At 44.7% G+C, this 15,818-nt stretch overlaps 1 protein-coding gene across 1 annotated transcript in view; it reads left to right on the top strand.

Moving 5' to 3' along the window:
• The first annotated feature begins 442 nt into the window (after positions 1-442).
• The window catches only part of Gfm1 (G elongation factor mitochondrial 1), a 42,244-nt gene continuing 26,868 nt past the window's right edge, over positions 443-15,818 (top strand). Inside the window, exons 1-8 of the mRNA XM_057757096.1 lie at positions 443-633; positions 2,004-2,156; positions 3,487-3,619; positions 6,083-6,287; positions 7,730-7,846; positions 9,848-9,998; positions 13,689-13,843; positions 15,072-15,156. Of these exons, the coding sequence (XP_057613079.1) occupies positions 550-633; positions 2,004-2,156; positions 3,487-3,619; positions 6,083-6,287; positions 7,730-7,846; positions 9,848-9,998; positions 13,689-13,843; positions 15,072-15,156 (1,083 nt within the window). The 5' untranslated portion in view covers positions 443-549. The remainder of the gene's footprint in view (positions 634-2,003; positions 2,157-3,486; positions 3,620-6,082; positions 6,288-7,729; positions 7,847-9,847; positions 9,999-13,688; positions 13,844-15,071; positions 15,157-15,818) is intronic.

Below are 15,818 nucleotides of genomic sequence, written 5' to 3'. Positions count from 1 at the left end.
AATCCTAGCACTCAGGAGGCAGAGGCAGGTGGATCTCTGTGAGTTGGAGGCCAGCCTGGTCTACAAAGCGAGCTCCAGGACAGCCAAAGACACACAGAGAAAGCTTGTCTCGAAAAAGAAAAAAGAAAAAGGGTGTCACTTCTGGTCTTGATAGGCCTGGAACTCTATGTAGACCAGAGTAGCCTGAAAGTCATAGATTTGCCTAGTTCTGCCTCTGACGTGTTGGCGCATTTTCTATACAGAGATGATTTTTATCTTATTTTTTTCCCCTTTAGAGACAAAGGGACCAGACTATCCCCACCTCCCTGTGACAAGCCACTGCACCGACTGCACTTTCTCCTCCTGACCGGGAGACGGCGCGCTCTCCCTGGAGCTCAGACCGAGCAGCCTCTCCCTCTGCTTTCCTCTAGCCGTCCTCCTGACCTTCCTCCCGGAAGTGCTCTGAGGCCCGGGTAGCCGGCGTGACTTTGAGCGCTTCCCGCTCTGCTGCCGGTGCAGAGCAGAGCACGGCCGAGCAGGAGCCCTGGAAGCGGCTGATCCAGACTTGCCATGCGTCTGCTGCGGGTCGCCGCGGCCCTGGGCCGTGGACCGCTCCCTCGGGTCCCTGCCGCCCTGGGCTGGCAGGGGAAGCAGGTACTGATGCCCGGCGAACTTGCCAGAGCCGAGCAGGTGGCGACACCCCTTCCCTTACCCGGGATCTTGAGCGGCGATGTCCGCAGCCACCAAAGCCCCTGGGTATCCGCACGCCAGTTCGTCCTTGAGACCCGCAGCTCTGTGCTACCCTGTTTCTTGATGGGTATCATCTACCTTAAAGAGAAGTGCCCCGAATGAAGTCTGATGAGAAGTTAGTGTTCCGGGGTTCGAACCCCGGGTATTCTGTGCTCTTCTGACTCCGGCGTGTGGTTGGATGCTCAGAACGGGTGCTGTGCCCTTTGATTGGCGCTCAGCTTCCCGGCGCTCTCTGCCATGTCTGCCTCGTAGGTGTACAGGCTGAACTTCGTAAGCCTTCGGAATGAGGTACTCCTCGTAGGGCAGGCATTGGCAGCTGTAGTACCTTACCTGTCCTGGAGCCCTCGTTCGCTTTGCTGTCAAATGACCCTGTGGTTTAATTATCCAAGCCCTTGTCAACTCTCAGCTTCTCCGTGTTGTCAGTTTCTCCCTTCCCAGAAGTGGTCGCAGAGCGTTTGGGTGTGCAGTTTTGTTTTTTTTTTTTTTTTTGATTCAGTAAACACAGCTCCTCTCCCCCCTGTAAAGTTAGCAGGAACAACTATCACCAAGAAAGGTACTTCGCCGTTTTGTGCGGGTGAACCTGGGAACCTTTGGCAGTCAGTGGTGTAGACCTTGTGTGTCCTCATACACCTTTGCTAGCTGTGAAGTACAGGAAGAGGGTGGACAAAACCCAAGGTACAACTTAATCTAAAACTTGTATTTCTTATTAAGGTGGTCCTTGAGAGGTATAGTTATGATTTTATGATATCCGGTGTGTGTTTTAAAACTAAGGTCTGGGCCAGGCAAGATAGGCTCAGACGTAAGGGCAATTGCCAAGCGTGAGTATCAGTCTTGAGACTCACGTGGTGGAGGGGCCTGATCGGATTCCTTCAAATTGTCCTTTTGACCCCCGCAGAACTTCCCTTCCAGGGGAAGAGTTCAATTCCCAGTTCTCCCATGTCAGCTCAGAACAGTCTGTAACTCCAGTTCCAAGGGTTCCAAGCCTTCCTCTGACCTCCTCCTACACTGGGCATGCCTGTGGTACACATATATACTTGCAAGCAAAACACATATACACAAAATAAAAAAATCTAAAACGTTTAAAAAGCTAACATTTAGCAATGGTGCCTGTCCTGCTTTTATTTTTGACTATTATTGGGAATTAAATCCAGGATTCTGTATCTAATACCCCTTGCATTAAGACTGAGGAAAAAAAAAATCCATAGTTTCCATTTTAACTGCGATCTCTTACGAAAGGTATGTTAAATTGAGCTTTAAAAAACTGTTCTTTTCAGGCTAATTGGAAGGCCTGCCGGTGGTGTTCGTCAGGAATAGTTCCCAATGAGAAAATACGAAATATTGGCATCTCCGCCCACATTGACTCCGGGAAGACAACGTTAACAGAACGGGTGCTGTACTATACGGGCAGGATTGCCACGATGCACGAGGTGTGTGGCTCATGGTTGATTACAGACTGATTAAGCACTTTGTTTTTATTGTTTGGGAGTTATAATTTTATAAGTGTCACACAGCTGGGTCCTAGAGGGTTGTTGGCCAGAGTCACATGTGCAGAGACGGGAGGCCAAGCTGGCTTTCCATTCCTGTGAGATCCTCGAAGAGATCGCTGTGAGCATCCTGAGTAAATGTTAAGTCAGTGTCCTGGACCCGTACACGGCTGGTACAGTAGTCCTAACCATTTAATGAAGGATGCGTGTTTATAACGTTAAATGGGAAGTGAATTTCAAAGGTTGCTGTCCATGTAAAAAGCCCACAGCTCCTGTCTTAAAGGAAATGTTTATCCTGTAGCCATTTTGAGTGACCGTGGCCCGGGAACACGGATTTAGGCTACCTCAGATTCCATGTTCCAGCATGGAAGCCATTTCACAATGTTTTCTAGAACAAAGAAGACTGTAAGTCAAGGCAAGTCTAAAATGCCCTGGTGGGTGCCCCAGAGAGGCAGACATGAGACGTGGGGAACCGTTCTGTAGACCCAAGATGCTCTCTGATGACATTCTTCGTTTCAGGATTGGCGGAAGCCAGTGTCCTGCTAAGCACTGCTGATAGCTTCTGAGGGGTGTGTATCTGTTTATTATCATGAGGTGCAATTTCAGATACAGAGTGGGTCAAGGAATGGCTGTTCCAGAAGGTTAAAACTAGCCCAACATAAGGTAATAACTAAAGAACCTGCAAAATCCCATCTCTCTACAATACTGAAATTCTAATCAGCCCAACAGTCTCTGCAGGCAGAGACTGCGTCATGGCCAGACACAGCTTTTTTCAGGGATTTTTGCTCATAGTGTTGAGTATAGCTATATTAAAAACCTGTCAGAAAAATTATTTTAAATATTGACCCTTGAAAGATAGTGCCATACTGTGGATTAACCGAGCCCTCCAGTCTAAACTGTTCTTGAGGTGAAGAGCATCATTAAAGTATATACTTGAAAAGCTGAACCCTGACCTTCTGTGCCTCAAGAGCCTCTGTGGAAGAGAACTGAAAGGCCTGGTGCCTGAGTCTTGGTTCGTAGGCTGTGAGAAGCTAGCAGACGGCAGGACAGAGGAAACAGGTGGTTGCTCCCAAGTGCTCGGCAGCTGCTGAAGAGGAAAAACAAACATGGCAGCCAAAGACGGGAAACCCGTCATTGGCTTATGAGATGATACGGTTAAAGTAGCGGGCTTACCTACCAGTTGTGTATGTTAACTTTGTTATGTGGTTCCATTTCAGTAAAGATTTCTTTCTTGGGATAAAGGAAAACTCCAAATTTTTGTGTTGCTGTCTAGGTGAAAGGCAAAGATGGAGTGGGTGCTGTCATGGATTCCATGGAACTAGAGAGACAGAGAGGGATCACCATCCAGTCAGCAGCCACCTACACCATGTGGAAAGACATCAATATCAACATTATAGATACCCCAGGTGAGCGGGCCCTTTGTCTCCTGGTTTCTTTGGGCAAAAATACATGTAGTTCTTTCTTCTGCTCTGACGCAGTTCATCTTCAAAGTACAAAATTCCTGTCAGATTTAGGACTTAGCGCACTTCATCCGTATGGGGCTGGGTGCGTGAACCTGGTGGGGTGAGGAGTCTGCCGTACAATTTAAAGTGGGTGTAATGAGCACAGATTAATAGTGTCCAGGTAGTTAGGTTTGGTTTTTGGTTTTGGCTTTTTCAAAACAGGGTTTCTCTGTAGCTTTTGGTGTCTGTCCTGGAACTAGCTCTTGTAGACCAGGCTGGCCTCGAACTCACAGAGATCCACCTGCCTCTGCCTCCCGAGTGCTGGGATTAAAGGCGTGCACCACCAACTGGTGCCTGGCCTGGGTAGTTATTTTTCTTGTCAACTTGACACAAGCTAGGACCAATGGGAAGATAAAATGCTGCATCAGATTGCTTGTAGGCACATCTGTGGAGCATTTTACCAGTTGCTAATAGAGGGCCACGCCCACTCAGGGAACAGCCTTCATAGTCCCTCTCCTGAGTGTACAGGTCAAGTGAGAGATATAAAAAAGGAGGTGGGAGGTCCTTGGACTCCCCACAGGGCAGGGAACCCTGACTGCTCTTAGGGCTGATGAGAGAGGGGGAGTTGATTGGGGGACGGGGAGGGATATGGGAGGCAGTGGCGGGGAAGAGACAGAAATCTTTAATAAATAAATAAATTAATAATAAGAAAAAAAAAGGTGGGCTGGGCTCAGCCAGCCAGTGTGCAGCCTCTGCTTTAGTTCCTATGTCTAGGTTCCTGCTTTGAGTTTCTTCGTGGTTTCCCTTAAGGTGGACTGTAAACTGTAAGCCAAATAAACCCTTTCCTCCCCAAGTTGCTTTTGGTCCTTGTGTTTTATCAAAAAACATCGGAAATTGACTGATACAGAACTTGGGGCAGGTTGTGGTTGTTGCCGTGACAGACCTGACCTGTAGGAAGGCTGTGGAAGAACTTTTGAACCTTGAACTGAGAAAGTCACCGAATTCTTAAAACTCAGTGGGCTATGGTGGGCGCTAGGAAGGTAGGGATGCTGGAAGAGATGCCGGTGAGGTGGCCTGACAGAGGGAAGCAAAGGCTGCCTCAGGGCCGCTTATGTGGTGTTTTGAATTAGGAAGATGCTGTGTCTGGTCCACTGGGGCTGAAGACTCGGTTGTGATTAGCAGGCACCACGGAAGTCAGACATTTGCCTTGCTGAAAGAGTCCATGCTGGTCAGCTGGGGCTGAGGAGTTAGCAGTAGTTAAGAAGAAGCCAGTGTCACTGAAGGGAAGTCTTTTGGGAGTAGCCCCCACAGTTAGCACACAGAAGCTGGGGTCCAGAGGGGGCCAAGATTTCATGCCATGCTGCCCTCTGAACTTGGCATGAAAGACTCATCCAGGGAGCGCTGGTGTTTGAAGGCAGGGTGGAGTTGAAGCTTGGCACTGTGATGGCATTGCAGGAGAAGGTCCAGGACTGACAGGGTCGAGAAGAGAAATTGAGGTTTGCTGGGGTTAGCCCCGAAGAGATCGTTAGGAGAAGCTGTGAGTGGAGGTGCAGCCCAGTCTCCGTGGAGACCCCAGCAGTTGTGGGGTGACCACCAGGGACAGCAGGCAGCTGCAGAGTGGAACTGGCCTGAACCTAGGAGAGAAGCCGTATGTGTTCTGGATGGTGGAGCTGGAGAAGTGGAGCCGCCCAAGCCTTGGAACTTTTACACCCTTGAAGTTTGCTTTGGCTTTGATTTGATTGTGTCTGTGTCCTGATTCTTCCTGTTAGAGAGAAAAGTATTTAACGTGTGTTTTTATGTCACAAGAACCCACAGTTAGGAGATCTTGGGTGTCTTAGAGAGACTTTAGACTTCTAGAAGAGATGCAGGTTTTTAAAGACTGAGACTTTCATAGTTATGTTCTATATTACGATACTGATATTAACATGAGATCTTGGAGAAACAGGAAAAAAGACTACTCTCTGAGATAGTTGTATTAGTGTGCCAGGTTGACAGTCATGTCTTGCTTAGTTTTTTGTCCCCTAGCACAAGCTAGAGTCTTCTGGGGACAGAGAGCTCGCTTATGAAAATATCTCCATCAGATTGCCTGTGGGAATTCTGTGGAGCTTTTTTTAATTGCTAATGGATAGGCGGACCCAGTCTCCTGGGGAAGTCTCCCTGCTGGACAGGTGGTCTTGGGTTGTATAAGAAAATAGGTCGAGCAAGCCGTGAGGAACAAGTGAGCAAGCAGCCCCGGGCTCAGCTCCATTCCTGCCTGAGTTTCTTCCTTGGCTTCCCTGGATGGTGGACTATAACCCGGATGCCAGACAAGCAGTTTGCTCCCCAAATTGATTTTGGTCAGTGTTTCAGCCCAGCAATAGGAGACCTCAGGACAAATAAATTGTGTATTAAACATTCAGACTGTTCTTTAAAACCCTCCCCATTCAGGGCACGTGGACTTCACAATAGAAGTGGAAAGGGCCCTGCGGGTGTTGGATGGCGCCATCTTGGTTCTCTGTGCCGTCGGTGGGGTCCAGTGCCAGACCATGACTGTCAACCGCCAGATGAAGCGCTACAACGTCCCCTTTTTAACCTTCATCAACAAGCTGGACCGGATGGGCTCCAACCCAGCCAGGGCCCTTCAACAAATGAGGTACTGAGCCCCCGGAGTGCTGGTCTGGACAGCACACCTCACATTCAGACAGTTAATTCAGTTATTAAATTGTGTGTTCAAGTTTTTTTTTTCTTGTTTCAAAAATGCATTTCTGTGAGTCTTGGTAAATGGAACCCAATCTCAGTGGGTGAATTTCCCCTGTGGTTCTTCACTGCCATCCTATTTCTGGGGTGGCGTGTGTGTGATAAATAGATGTGTGTGTGATAAATAGATGTGTGTGTGATAAATAGGGTGTTTATGCTACTCACACCTGGGAATCAGGACAGCTTTGTGGCTTGGGTCCTTTTACAGGGTTCCAGTATACTTGAATTTTGAGTTATCAAGTTTTCATGGCAAGTGTCTCTAGCAATTGAGCAATCTTACTGGCCCAAACAGAGTTTTTGAGGTTAATTTTTAGCTCTTGACTCTGATAGTCACTTGTGTCTTTTCTGTTATTTAGCCTTTTAAAATACTCAGCAATTATATAACCAATTTCCATAAATTTTTCATTATTGTAACTTTTATCACAGAGGTACTTTACACATCTCTAAGTTTATCCTCAGATGTATCTCAGTGTTAGAGCTCTTGCTATTACGTATCAGGCCTTGGTTTAATCCTAGCACTTCAAAAATATTAATTTAATTTAAATCTTATTTTCTTTCCTTTGGTAACTATTCTTGGATATTAATACTTTTTAAAAAAGATATTTTTGGATAGTTATTTATGTGTCTGTGTAAGTGTATACCACATGTGCCGGTGTCCAGGGAGGTGAGAAAGAGGTATTGGATCTCCTGCAGCTGCAGTTACAGGCAGTTGTGACCTCCCTGGCAGATGCTGAGAAACAAATTCCGGTCCTCTAGGGGAGCAGCAAGCCCTTCTAACCACTCAGCCATCTTTCCAGCCCCAGATGTTAGTACATGCCTTACGCTCACCCCTTTTCTATAAGCTCTTGACTTCCTTCAAATGCTAGTCATGTCCACTTTGTTCTGTCCGTAGCTACACATGCAGACCTAGCTGACAGTCTTCTCAAGACGGAGTTCCCGTGTTAACCGTGTGTGCACGTTAGCGGGCTGCGTCTTCCTACGAGAACTCCCTCTCTGAGTGGCTCTTTCTGTCACTTGACTTAAGAATGGGAAGTGGGCTGCTGTCCCACCGTCCCGCCGTCTTTAATCTCCTGGCCGTTGATTTTCTCTTTCCCTTCTGCTCTGTGTGAACGTATTGAGGGAGTCTGGGGTGCAGGGTATTTCGGGTCCTGTGCTGTTCAGGGTGGGTGGCGGCTCCCTGATTTGGATTCCGTCACAGTTGCCTTGCTGCCCTCCTCCACTGCTAACATCGTTTTCAGTTGTCCGATGTCTGCCGTTGCTTTTTTGTTTGGGTTTTTGCCTTTTGTCATTTCAAAATAATTTTGAGAGAAGAGGCAAGCAAATATTTTTGTTTTTCAGATCCAAACTAAATCACAATGCAGCATTTGTGCAAATGCCCATTGGTCTGGAGGGCGATTTTAAGGGCATTATAGACCTCATTGAGGAACGAGCTATTTACTTTGATGGAGACTTTGGGTAAGTACTAAAATCCACTGCCAAAATCTTGTATTTTCAAAGACATCAAAGAAAAGGAAGTCATAAGTTAAACAGAGACTAATTATTTTTTTAAAATGTGCTTGAATATTATTCTTTAAGGTGATTTTTAATGACTTAAAATTAAATGTTCTTAGTAGTCATACTAGAGACCATTTGGCCTCTTGAAAATTCTATTGACCATAATCGTACTTACCAGAATATTGCAGTCTCTAGTAGGAAGGGTTAGATAACTTACATTATTTTGAGACAGGGTCTCACCATGTAGCTTTGACTGGCCTTGAACTCTGAACTCACAGAGGTCCGCCTACCTCTGCCTCCTTAGTGCTGGGATTAAAGACGTGTGTCATCACAATGGACCCTAGGTCGTTAACTCCTTTCCTACAAACAACAAAGTTGAGCACACAGCCGTTTATTTAGAATATCCCAATTGGGAGTAAGAAATGCACAAAGCACAATGCGTTCTTCATCCTCGACTCCAGTTCTTGAATCAGCATTGTGGTTCTGAGCCCTCCTAATGCTGCGACCCTTTAATACAGTTCCTCAGGTTGTGGTGACCCCAGCCATAAAATTATTTTATTGCTACCTCATAATTGTAATTTTGCGACTGTTATGAGTTGTAATATAAATATCAGGGTGTTTATGTGATCCCCAAAGCTGGTGGTCGTGACCCACAGGTTGAGAACTGCTAATCTAGGGATTGAAAAGGCAGGTAGTAAAATACACCATCTGTAATATAACACTCAGTATTTAACAGCAGTCTCAAAGGATTTCAAGCTGTGCATTTTAAAATGGAGAGCAGACCCGATGGTACACTCCTGTCATCCCAGGCCAAGTCAGGAGCAAGCTGAAGGCCAGCGTTGGCTGCACAAGCAAGATTCTGTCTCAGAGCCCACCCCTCCTCCTTCAAGACCGGTGCTACCGGTTCAGAATAGACAAAAGCTTCAGTAGCCTAAAGAATTCAGCCTTCAGAGCCCATGCCAATGGAATTGTCAAGCTTAGACAGGCTTCAGACAGCTTACTTGAAGGTAGCTGATCCTAACGTGGCTTGTTTAGACCAGCTTTCTCACTTAAAGTGTAGATACTAGAAACTGTTTATTGTGGTGTGAGCGTGAGCAGCCCTCCAGTTTATTTATTTATATATCTTTTTTTATTTTATTTTTTTGGTTTTTCGAGACAGGGTTTCTCTGTGGTTTTGGAGCCTTTCCTGGAACTAGCTCTTGTAGACCAGGCTGGCCTCGAACTCACAGAGATCCACCTGCCTCTGCCTCCCGAGTGCTGGAATTAAAGGTGTGCACCACCACCACCCGGCAGCCCTCCAGTTTAAATAAGTGCTGTTTTCTTTTCTTTGTTTTCCAGTTAGATGGCAAAATAGACCTGAGGCCACACGGGAAAGAATTTTAATCCCTTATTTAATTGATAGCTTTTCTAAGTCTTTTTTGTTGTTGCTCATTTTGAGACAGGGTCTGTTCTGGCTCGCCTGGGACTTGTCATGTAGACCAGACTGTTCTCGAACTCACAGAGCTCTGACTGCCTTTGCCTCCCATGCTGGGATCAAAGGTGTGCCACCACATGCGGCTCCCAAGTCAGTGTTTTGACCTCATGTTCTTCTGCTCATTTTATCTCTAGAGTAATGTAAGCCCGTGTGTATTAAATGGGGAAGAATTTTATATTTCATCATTATTATTCTGAAAAACTTGCTAGGAGAATAGGGCGCGATGCCTTATGACATCACGCATACTGCTTTGTTTCCCTCGGGCTGTGTTGAGTCTAGGCTCCTCTGTTCCCTGGTGGTGCATTCTCGAGCAAAGGACTGGTCCACTGAAGCTGTTTGCCCACTATTTTGGCTGATCTGTAAAGACGTAGTCATCTTATTTGCTGTTGGAGTGCAGAGCAGCAGCAGAACACCGTAGCTGCTGGTATGCCGTCAGTGCTTAACTTATCAACCCTAGAGACGCTACAGTGGAACATTCTTTCTCTTAGTCAGATTGTCCGGTATGCGGAGATTCCAGCTGAGCTGAGGGCTGCAGCAGCTGACCACCGGCAGGAGCTAATTGAATGTGTTGCTAATTCAGATGAGCAGCTTGGTGAGCTCTTCCTGGAAGAAAAAATCCCCTCGGTTTCTGATTTAAAGGCAAGTACTCTCAAAATAGATCTTTTTAAAAACACTTTAAAAAATGTTTACGGATGTTTTGCCTGCATGCAGTGCTTTTGGAGGGCAGAAGAGGGCGCTGTATTTCCTGGAACTGGAGTTGTAGATGACTGTGAATGAATGGCCTTGTGGGTGCTGGGAATTGAACCCTGGTCCTTTGGAAGAACAGCCAGTGCTCACTGAGCCATCTCTCCAGCACTTCAGATATTATATAATGAAAAAGGGGGTTGATATGGGAGCAGAAGGCACGATTCTTTTGTTAATGGGCTTTATTAATGCAATTTGAGTAAAAAAAAATAACATAGTTGACTTCCATAAAAATGAAGATTCAGAAGCCAAGGGCTTTTGAATAAACATTTCCCCAATGAAGATGTTCAAGTGTCAGCACTGAAAAGATGCTTTCCAGGCCTAATCATTACGAAAAATGCAACTCAAAGCCATGGTGAGGACCATTCGTATCATTAAGATGAATCTTATTTAAGATCAACCAACCAACTAACAAAAAACTGAAAAGCCCAGAAAGCATGCATTGATGCAGATGTGGAGACTCACACGCTTGTGCCTTCCTGGTAGAAATGTGCCAGGCACTGTAGAAGGCAGCGTGGCGGTAAGCCTCTCCCTGGAGGCTCACCCTGAGAAGGAGGGGTCCCAGCTAGTGCAGCGCACCCCAACATGTATTCAGTGTCCACTTCAGCCAACGAGTAGCAGGGATCCGCTAATCAATGCCCTTTAGAATGGATGTGTAAAAGTCATGTGGTCTGTGAATATGAATAGTTTCTATCCCCCCAAAAGTAGAACTCTGAGCAGTGTGACACCGGAAATGAACTATGAAGACATTCTCGTGAAATGTGCCAAATATCTAAGATAGTTGTTTTATGATTTCGTTTATGCGGTAGACAGAGAATAGTCAGATTCGTAGAAAGTAGAGCTTTGAGCTGAGTGTGGAGGCGTGGACCTGCAACCCACACTTGAGAGGCGGAGACCGGACAGTTCCCGCTAGTTCACAGTCGTCCTGGACATGTAGTGGGTAGCCTGGGCTGTGGACTGAATGCCCCGTCTCAAAACCAAAAACAAAAAAACCCAAAAGTAAGTAGTTAGTATATGTTAGAGAGCCTTTATTTTGGGGAAGTATTGCTTCAAGTGGAGAATATGAGAGTTTTAAAGATGGATAAGGGTGGCGCTGTATAGCGTTATGAGTTGACAAAACGTTGTTGAGCTGCTGTCTTCAAAATGGTTACAATGGTAAATTTTATGTATCTTTAAGAAGACATCAATCTTTTAAAACCACTTGGTATGCCTAGCAGAGATTAGCTAGGTGATTATTGTATATAAGATGTTACACTTGAAAGTAAATTCAGTAAATCTAAAACAAGAAAGGACACTATTGCAGCTGAGGGTCCTTCCTGATTTTCTTTGAATTGTTAGACTAGGATCCTATCTCGTAATGCGAGTTCTTTGGTGGAGTCAAAAGAGTTAACAGTTTAGCCCTGATGAGCAGGGAACACTCGTAGGATGTACAGGTCTAGCCGTAAATAAAACCAAGTATTATATGTTGGAACCACGATAGAGATGGATGTGTATATATTTTATCATTAAAAATGTGTCAAGATTTTAAGTTTATTCCCAAATGTTTAGTAACTTCCTGGAACTCACAAAATTTGGCAGATGGTCATACTTAGAGTGTTGAGAGAAAACCTAGGGAAGGGACAAGGCACGTGAGATTGTCTGAAGGGGGCTATGTGTGAGCCTCCAGAGGAATCTCACAGAATTAATTCTCTCAGCAAGAAGTTGTGACAGCACTGTGGATTTACCAAGGAAGCCCAGGCTGTCTGGTGGGGACTCTGGTAATCCCTGCCCTGGGAGACAGACAAGAAAATCCTAAATTGGAGATCAGCCTGGACTGCCTAGGGAGACCGTGTCTCAAAATATCAACACCAAACTGAATAAAGCAAAAATAAGAGAAACTCAGTGTCCAAGATGATTATTGGGGTCTACTCAGCGTATATTCTAATTTGGGTCTCTTGAAGAAGGGCATCTAACGCACACCATGTGCAGAGCGTCGTAGAGCAAACCAGTTCACAGGGCTGTGCTGGCCTGCATCTCCTTGGGTCACGTGGACGTGCGCTAGTCTCTATGCTGTGGTTGGACCCTCATTGTTGTGTTGGGAAACAGCAACTTTTAAGTGTGAAAATGATTGTTAGGAAAACGGGAAATGTCTGGAAAGCGGGGACTTTGTTCAGCTGTTTTATGGGATGGTTTTGGCACCTCCTTTCCTCCTGTCACCATCCTCATATGATTCTGTGTTTTGTGCTGCAGACTAAAGGTGCTGTATCCCTGTCTGCATCTTAGAGAGAAGTGGGAAGCCTTTATGAGGACATGGCTTATGGTAGCCTAATCGCTTGTCCCATAGCCGTGTTTGAGTCCTAGAAACAGCACAAGCGTTTAATTTCTTCTCTATGTGTCTTTCCCTCTTTATATCCCTGTTCATATGCTCAGTTCTTATCTGACTTTTATTATAGTAATATTTAGAAATTGTGACTAATTTTATCCTAAGGTTTTGTGGTTGTTCGTGCATGCATGTGTGTGCTCCTGGCCACTTGGTGGTGCAGGCTTTTTATCCCAGCCCTTGCGAAAAGAGACAGGTAGATGCCAGTGAGTTTAAGGCCAGCCAGGAACACCTAATGAGACCTATCTCAAAAGACAACAAAAGCATTTCTGGGACAAAGGAGTTTCTTTGCTCACAATTTCAGGTTATAGTTCATTCTTACTGGGAAGTCAGCAGCTTGAGAGAATTGGTTATAGTCTGTCCAGTCAAAAACAGAGAGGGCAGTGGATCTCAGAGTACAGCCATTCAGAAGCAGAGAGAGTGGTGGGTTGATGCATGTATGCTCCTACTCAGCTCAATCTTCCTTTTTATTCCGTCCAGGGACCAGGCTGTGAAATGGCACCTCCTACATCCAGTGTGGCTCTTCCCACCTCAATTAATAGTATCGAAATAATCCTCAAAAACATTGTCAGAGGTTCACACCCCCCCCCCCCCCCCCCGTGATTCTCAACTGTGTCAAGTTTACAGCTAAAACTGACCTTCACCAAGGATTACAGGAAGGCCGTTTCTCCACTTTCTAAATCATGCTAGTTTCTCATGAATCCAGGGATTTGATTCTTGCTTTTGTTTGTTGTTTTGTTTTTGAGACAGGCTCTTACTGTGTAAATTTGACTGGATGGATGGCTTTGACTTATAGAGATCCACCTGCCCCTGCTTCTGAGTACTGGGATTAATAGCGTGTGCTACCACACCTAGCTGTGTGTGTGTGTGTGTGTGTGTGTTCTTCCTCTTACACAATTATTAGCATAGAGTTTACAGTATTCTATGTGTCTAATATATACATATGTATATATATTATATATGATATATATATAATTTAGTACCAAATAAAAAGGAACATTTTAGGACTATCAAAAAGTAATTATTCCATAAATCACTACTTGGCCCTAAGAAAAGCAATTTTCTCGTTTTTCAATATTTTGACTGACTTACTGAGATGTTCTCTTGTCCTTCCCTGGAACCAGCACTCCATTTTTCACTATTATTTCATTTGTGTCTTCATAACTGACCTGACGCCTAGGCTGTTATAGTAACAGGAATCATACTCTACTCTCTGTGTTCTGTAGCTGGCAATCCGGAGAGCCACCCTCAGCAGATCCTTCACTCCAGTGTTCCTGGGAAGTGCTCTAAAGAACAAAGGAGTCCAGCCTCTCCTGGACGCTGTCTTAGAATACCTTCCCAACCCGTCTGAGGTCCAGAACTATGCCATACTCAACCAGGAGTGAGTACAGCTACGCGCAGTGTGCTTTATGAAAAGATGCGTTAACACTTATGCACGACGAAGAGGTTTAAGGATTGTCTTTCATTTATTTTTATGATTTTCTTTATTCATAAAAATCACCATTTTTAGTTGGATATCAATTTTGGTGTACAGGAACATATTTGCTATATGAGTTTCCATATCATTTATGACTTAGAAGAATGATTTGTGAGCTGGAAAGATGGCTCAGAGGTTAAAAGCCTTGGCTGCTCTTCCAGAGGTCCTAAAATTCCTAGCAACCATGTGGTGGCTCACAACCATTTATAATGAGATCTAGTGCTCTTTTCTGGTGAACAGGCAAACATGCAGGCAGAACACTATGTACATATGTACATATATATATATATATAAATAATTTTTTTTAAGTATAATTTGTTCTGTTATCTCTCAAGGTTTATAATATTTTATTCATTTGCTATCATTTATTTTAAGTTATAGAATTTTTTTAACTTAAAAAAAAAATGAAACTCAGGCCAGGGAGATAGTGCATCGGATAAAGGTGTCTGCCACCAAGTTTCGTGACCTCAGTTTAATCCTGGGACCCACATGGTGGAAGGAGACCAGCAGCTCAGAGAAGTTGTCCTCCGAGCTCTGCATACATATGCATAGAATACAGTGTAAAACAACAACAAGGAAAGAAACCTTCTTAAGGCTCTTCCAGATATTACTCTGTGTGCTCTCTAAGAGGTCCAGCGTTTGAGTCCGTTCTGGTCCTGTCTGTGTAGTACAAAGCTGCAGGACTTTGAACTCTTCAGTGAAACATGGTGTGTATTCAGAAGCTGTCAGCTTTTTCTTTGATAAGAGCAAACTGATGTGGATGAGATATTCAGGGGCTTGGCAGTTGGCTCAGTGGACGAGATGCTTGCTGCTTAAGTGAAGGCCGTGTAAGAAGCCGTGTTGGATGACGAGCTTGCACGCTGGAGATGGGGACTGTGTGGAGGCAGGAGGACCACTGGGGCACGCTGGCCGCCAGCCCCCTTGCAGGTTCAGTGAGAGATGCCATCTTAGAAGGATACGGCCGAGATTGATGGAGCAGGACAATTGAAGTCACCCCTGGCCTCCATGCATGCATGCTGATACATGTACACACATGTGTACACACACACACACACATACATACATGTATACAACACACACAAAGGCATACCAAGTGTTATGTTTTATAGCTTTATATTTCTTTCATTTAAAGTGACTCAAAAGAGAAGACCAAAATCTTAATGAACTCCCAAAGAGACAATTCCCATCCGTTTGTGGGCCTGGCTTTTAAACTGGAGGTAAGTTGCTATCTGACATATCTACCACAGTCTATAGCTTTTCTTTGCTAGACTTTTGACCCTGTTATAAAATGACTCTGTATGTCCTTGTGAAATGCTTAGGAAAGTAGAGGAGATAAGAGTGGCCAGAACCTTGAACAGTAGGTAAGTCGGTAGTTCCTTGTCGTTAGATGCGGTTAACTCTTTGCAGTTTTAAAATGTAAAGTTTCACAGAAACCATACTCTACATAGTTTTACCCTGGTATTTCCATTTAGAATAGTTATAAATTGTTGGAAGAATAGCGTGTTAAGTAAATATGCCATAAATGGTTTAAAATTATATAGGTATTGGACATTATTGTAGGCAAAAGTGGGCCCACTTTTAGAAAAATATTTATCCTGAGTCACTTATGAAGGGGCTCAGCCTAGCTCTGTTTTTAAAAGAGAGATTTATAGGCAGCTGGAGATGTGCAGGTGTTGCGGTTTACAGAGAGATATAGAGACAGCTGGAGATGTTCAGACTGTAGTTTGTGTATGTAACCTGCAGTGTGTCTTTACAGTGCAATATTATTTAGACTTTAAAAATTAAGATGCTTATTTATTTTAGTGATTTATTTTAGTTTACGTGTGTAAGTGTTTTGTCTGCATATATGTCTGTGTACCATCTTATGTGCAGTGCCATG

Source organism: Chionomys nivalis, chromosome 24 (assembly GCF_950005125.1).
Source record: "Chionomys nivalis chromosome 24, mChiNiv1.1, whole genome shotgun sequence".
Classification (NCBI taxonomy): domain Eukaryota; kingdom Metazoa; phylum Chordata; class Mammalia; order Rodentia; family Cricetidae; genus Chionomys; species Chionomys nivalis.
This window is presented reverse-complemented; position numbering and strand designations above follow the sequence as displayed.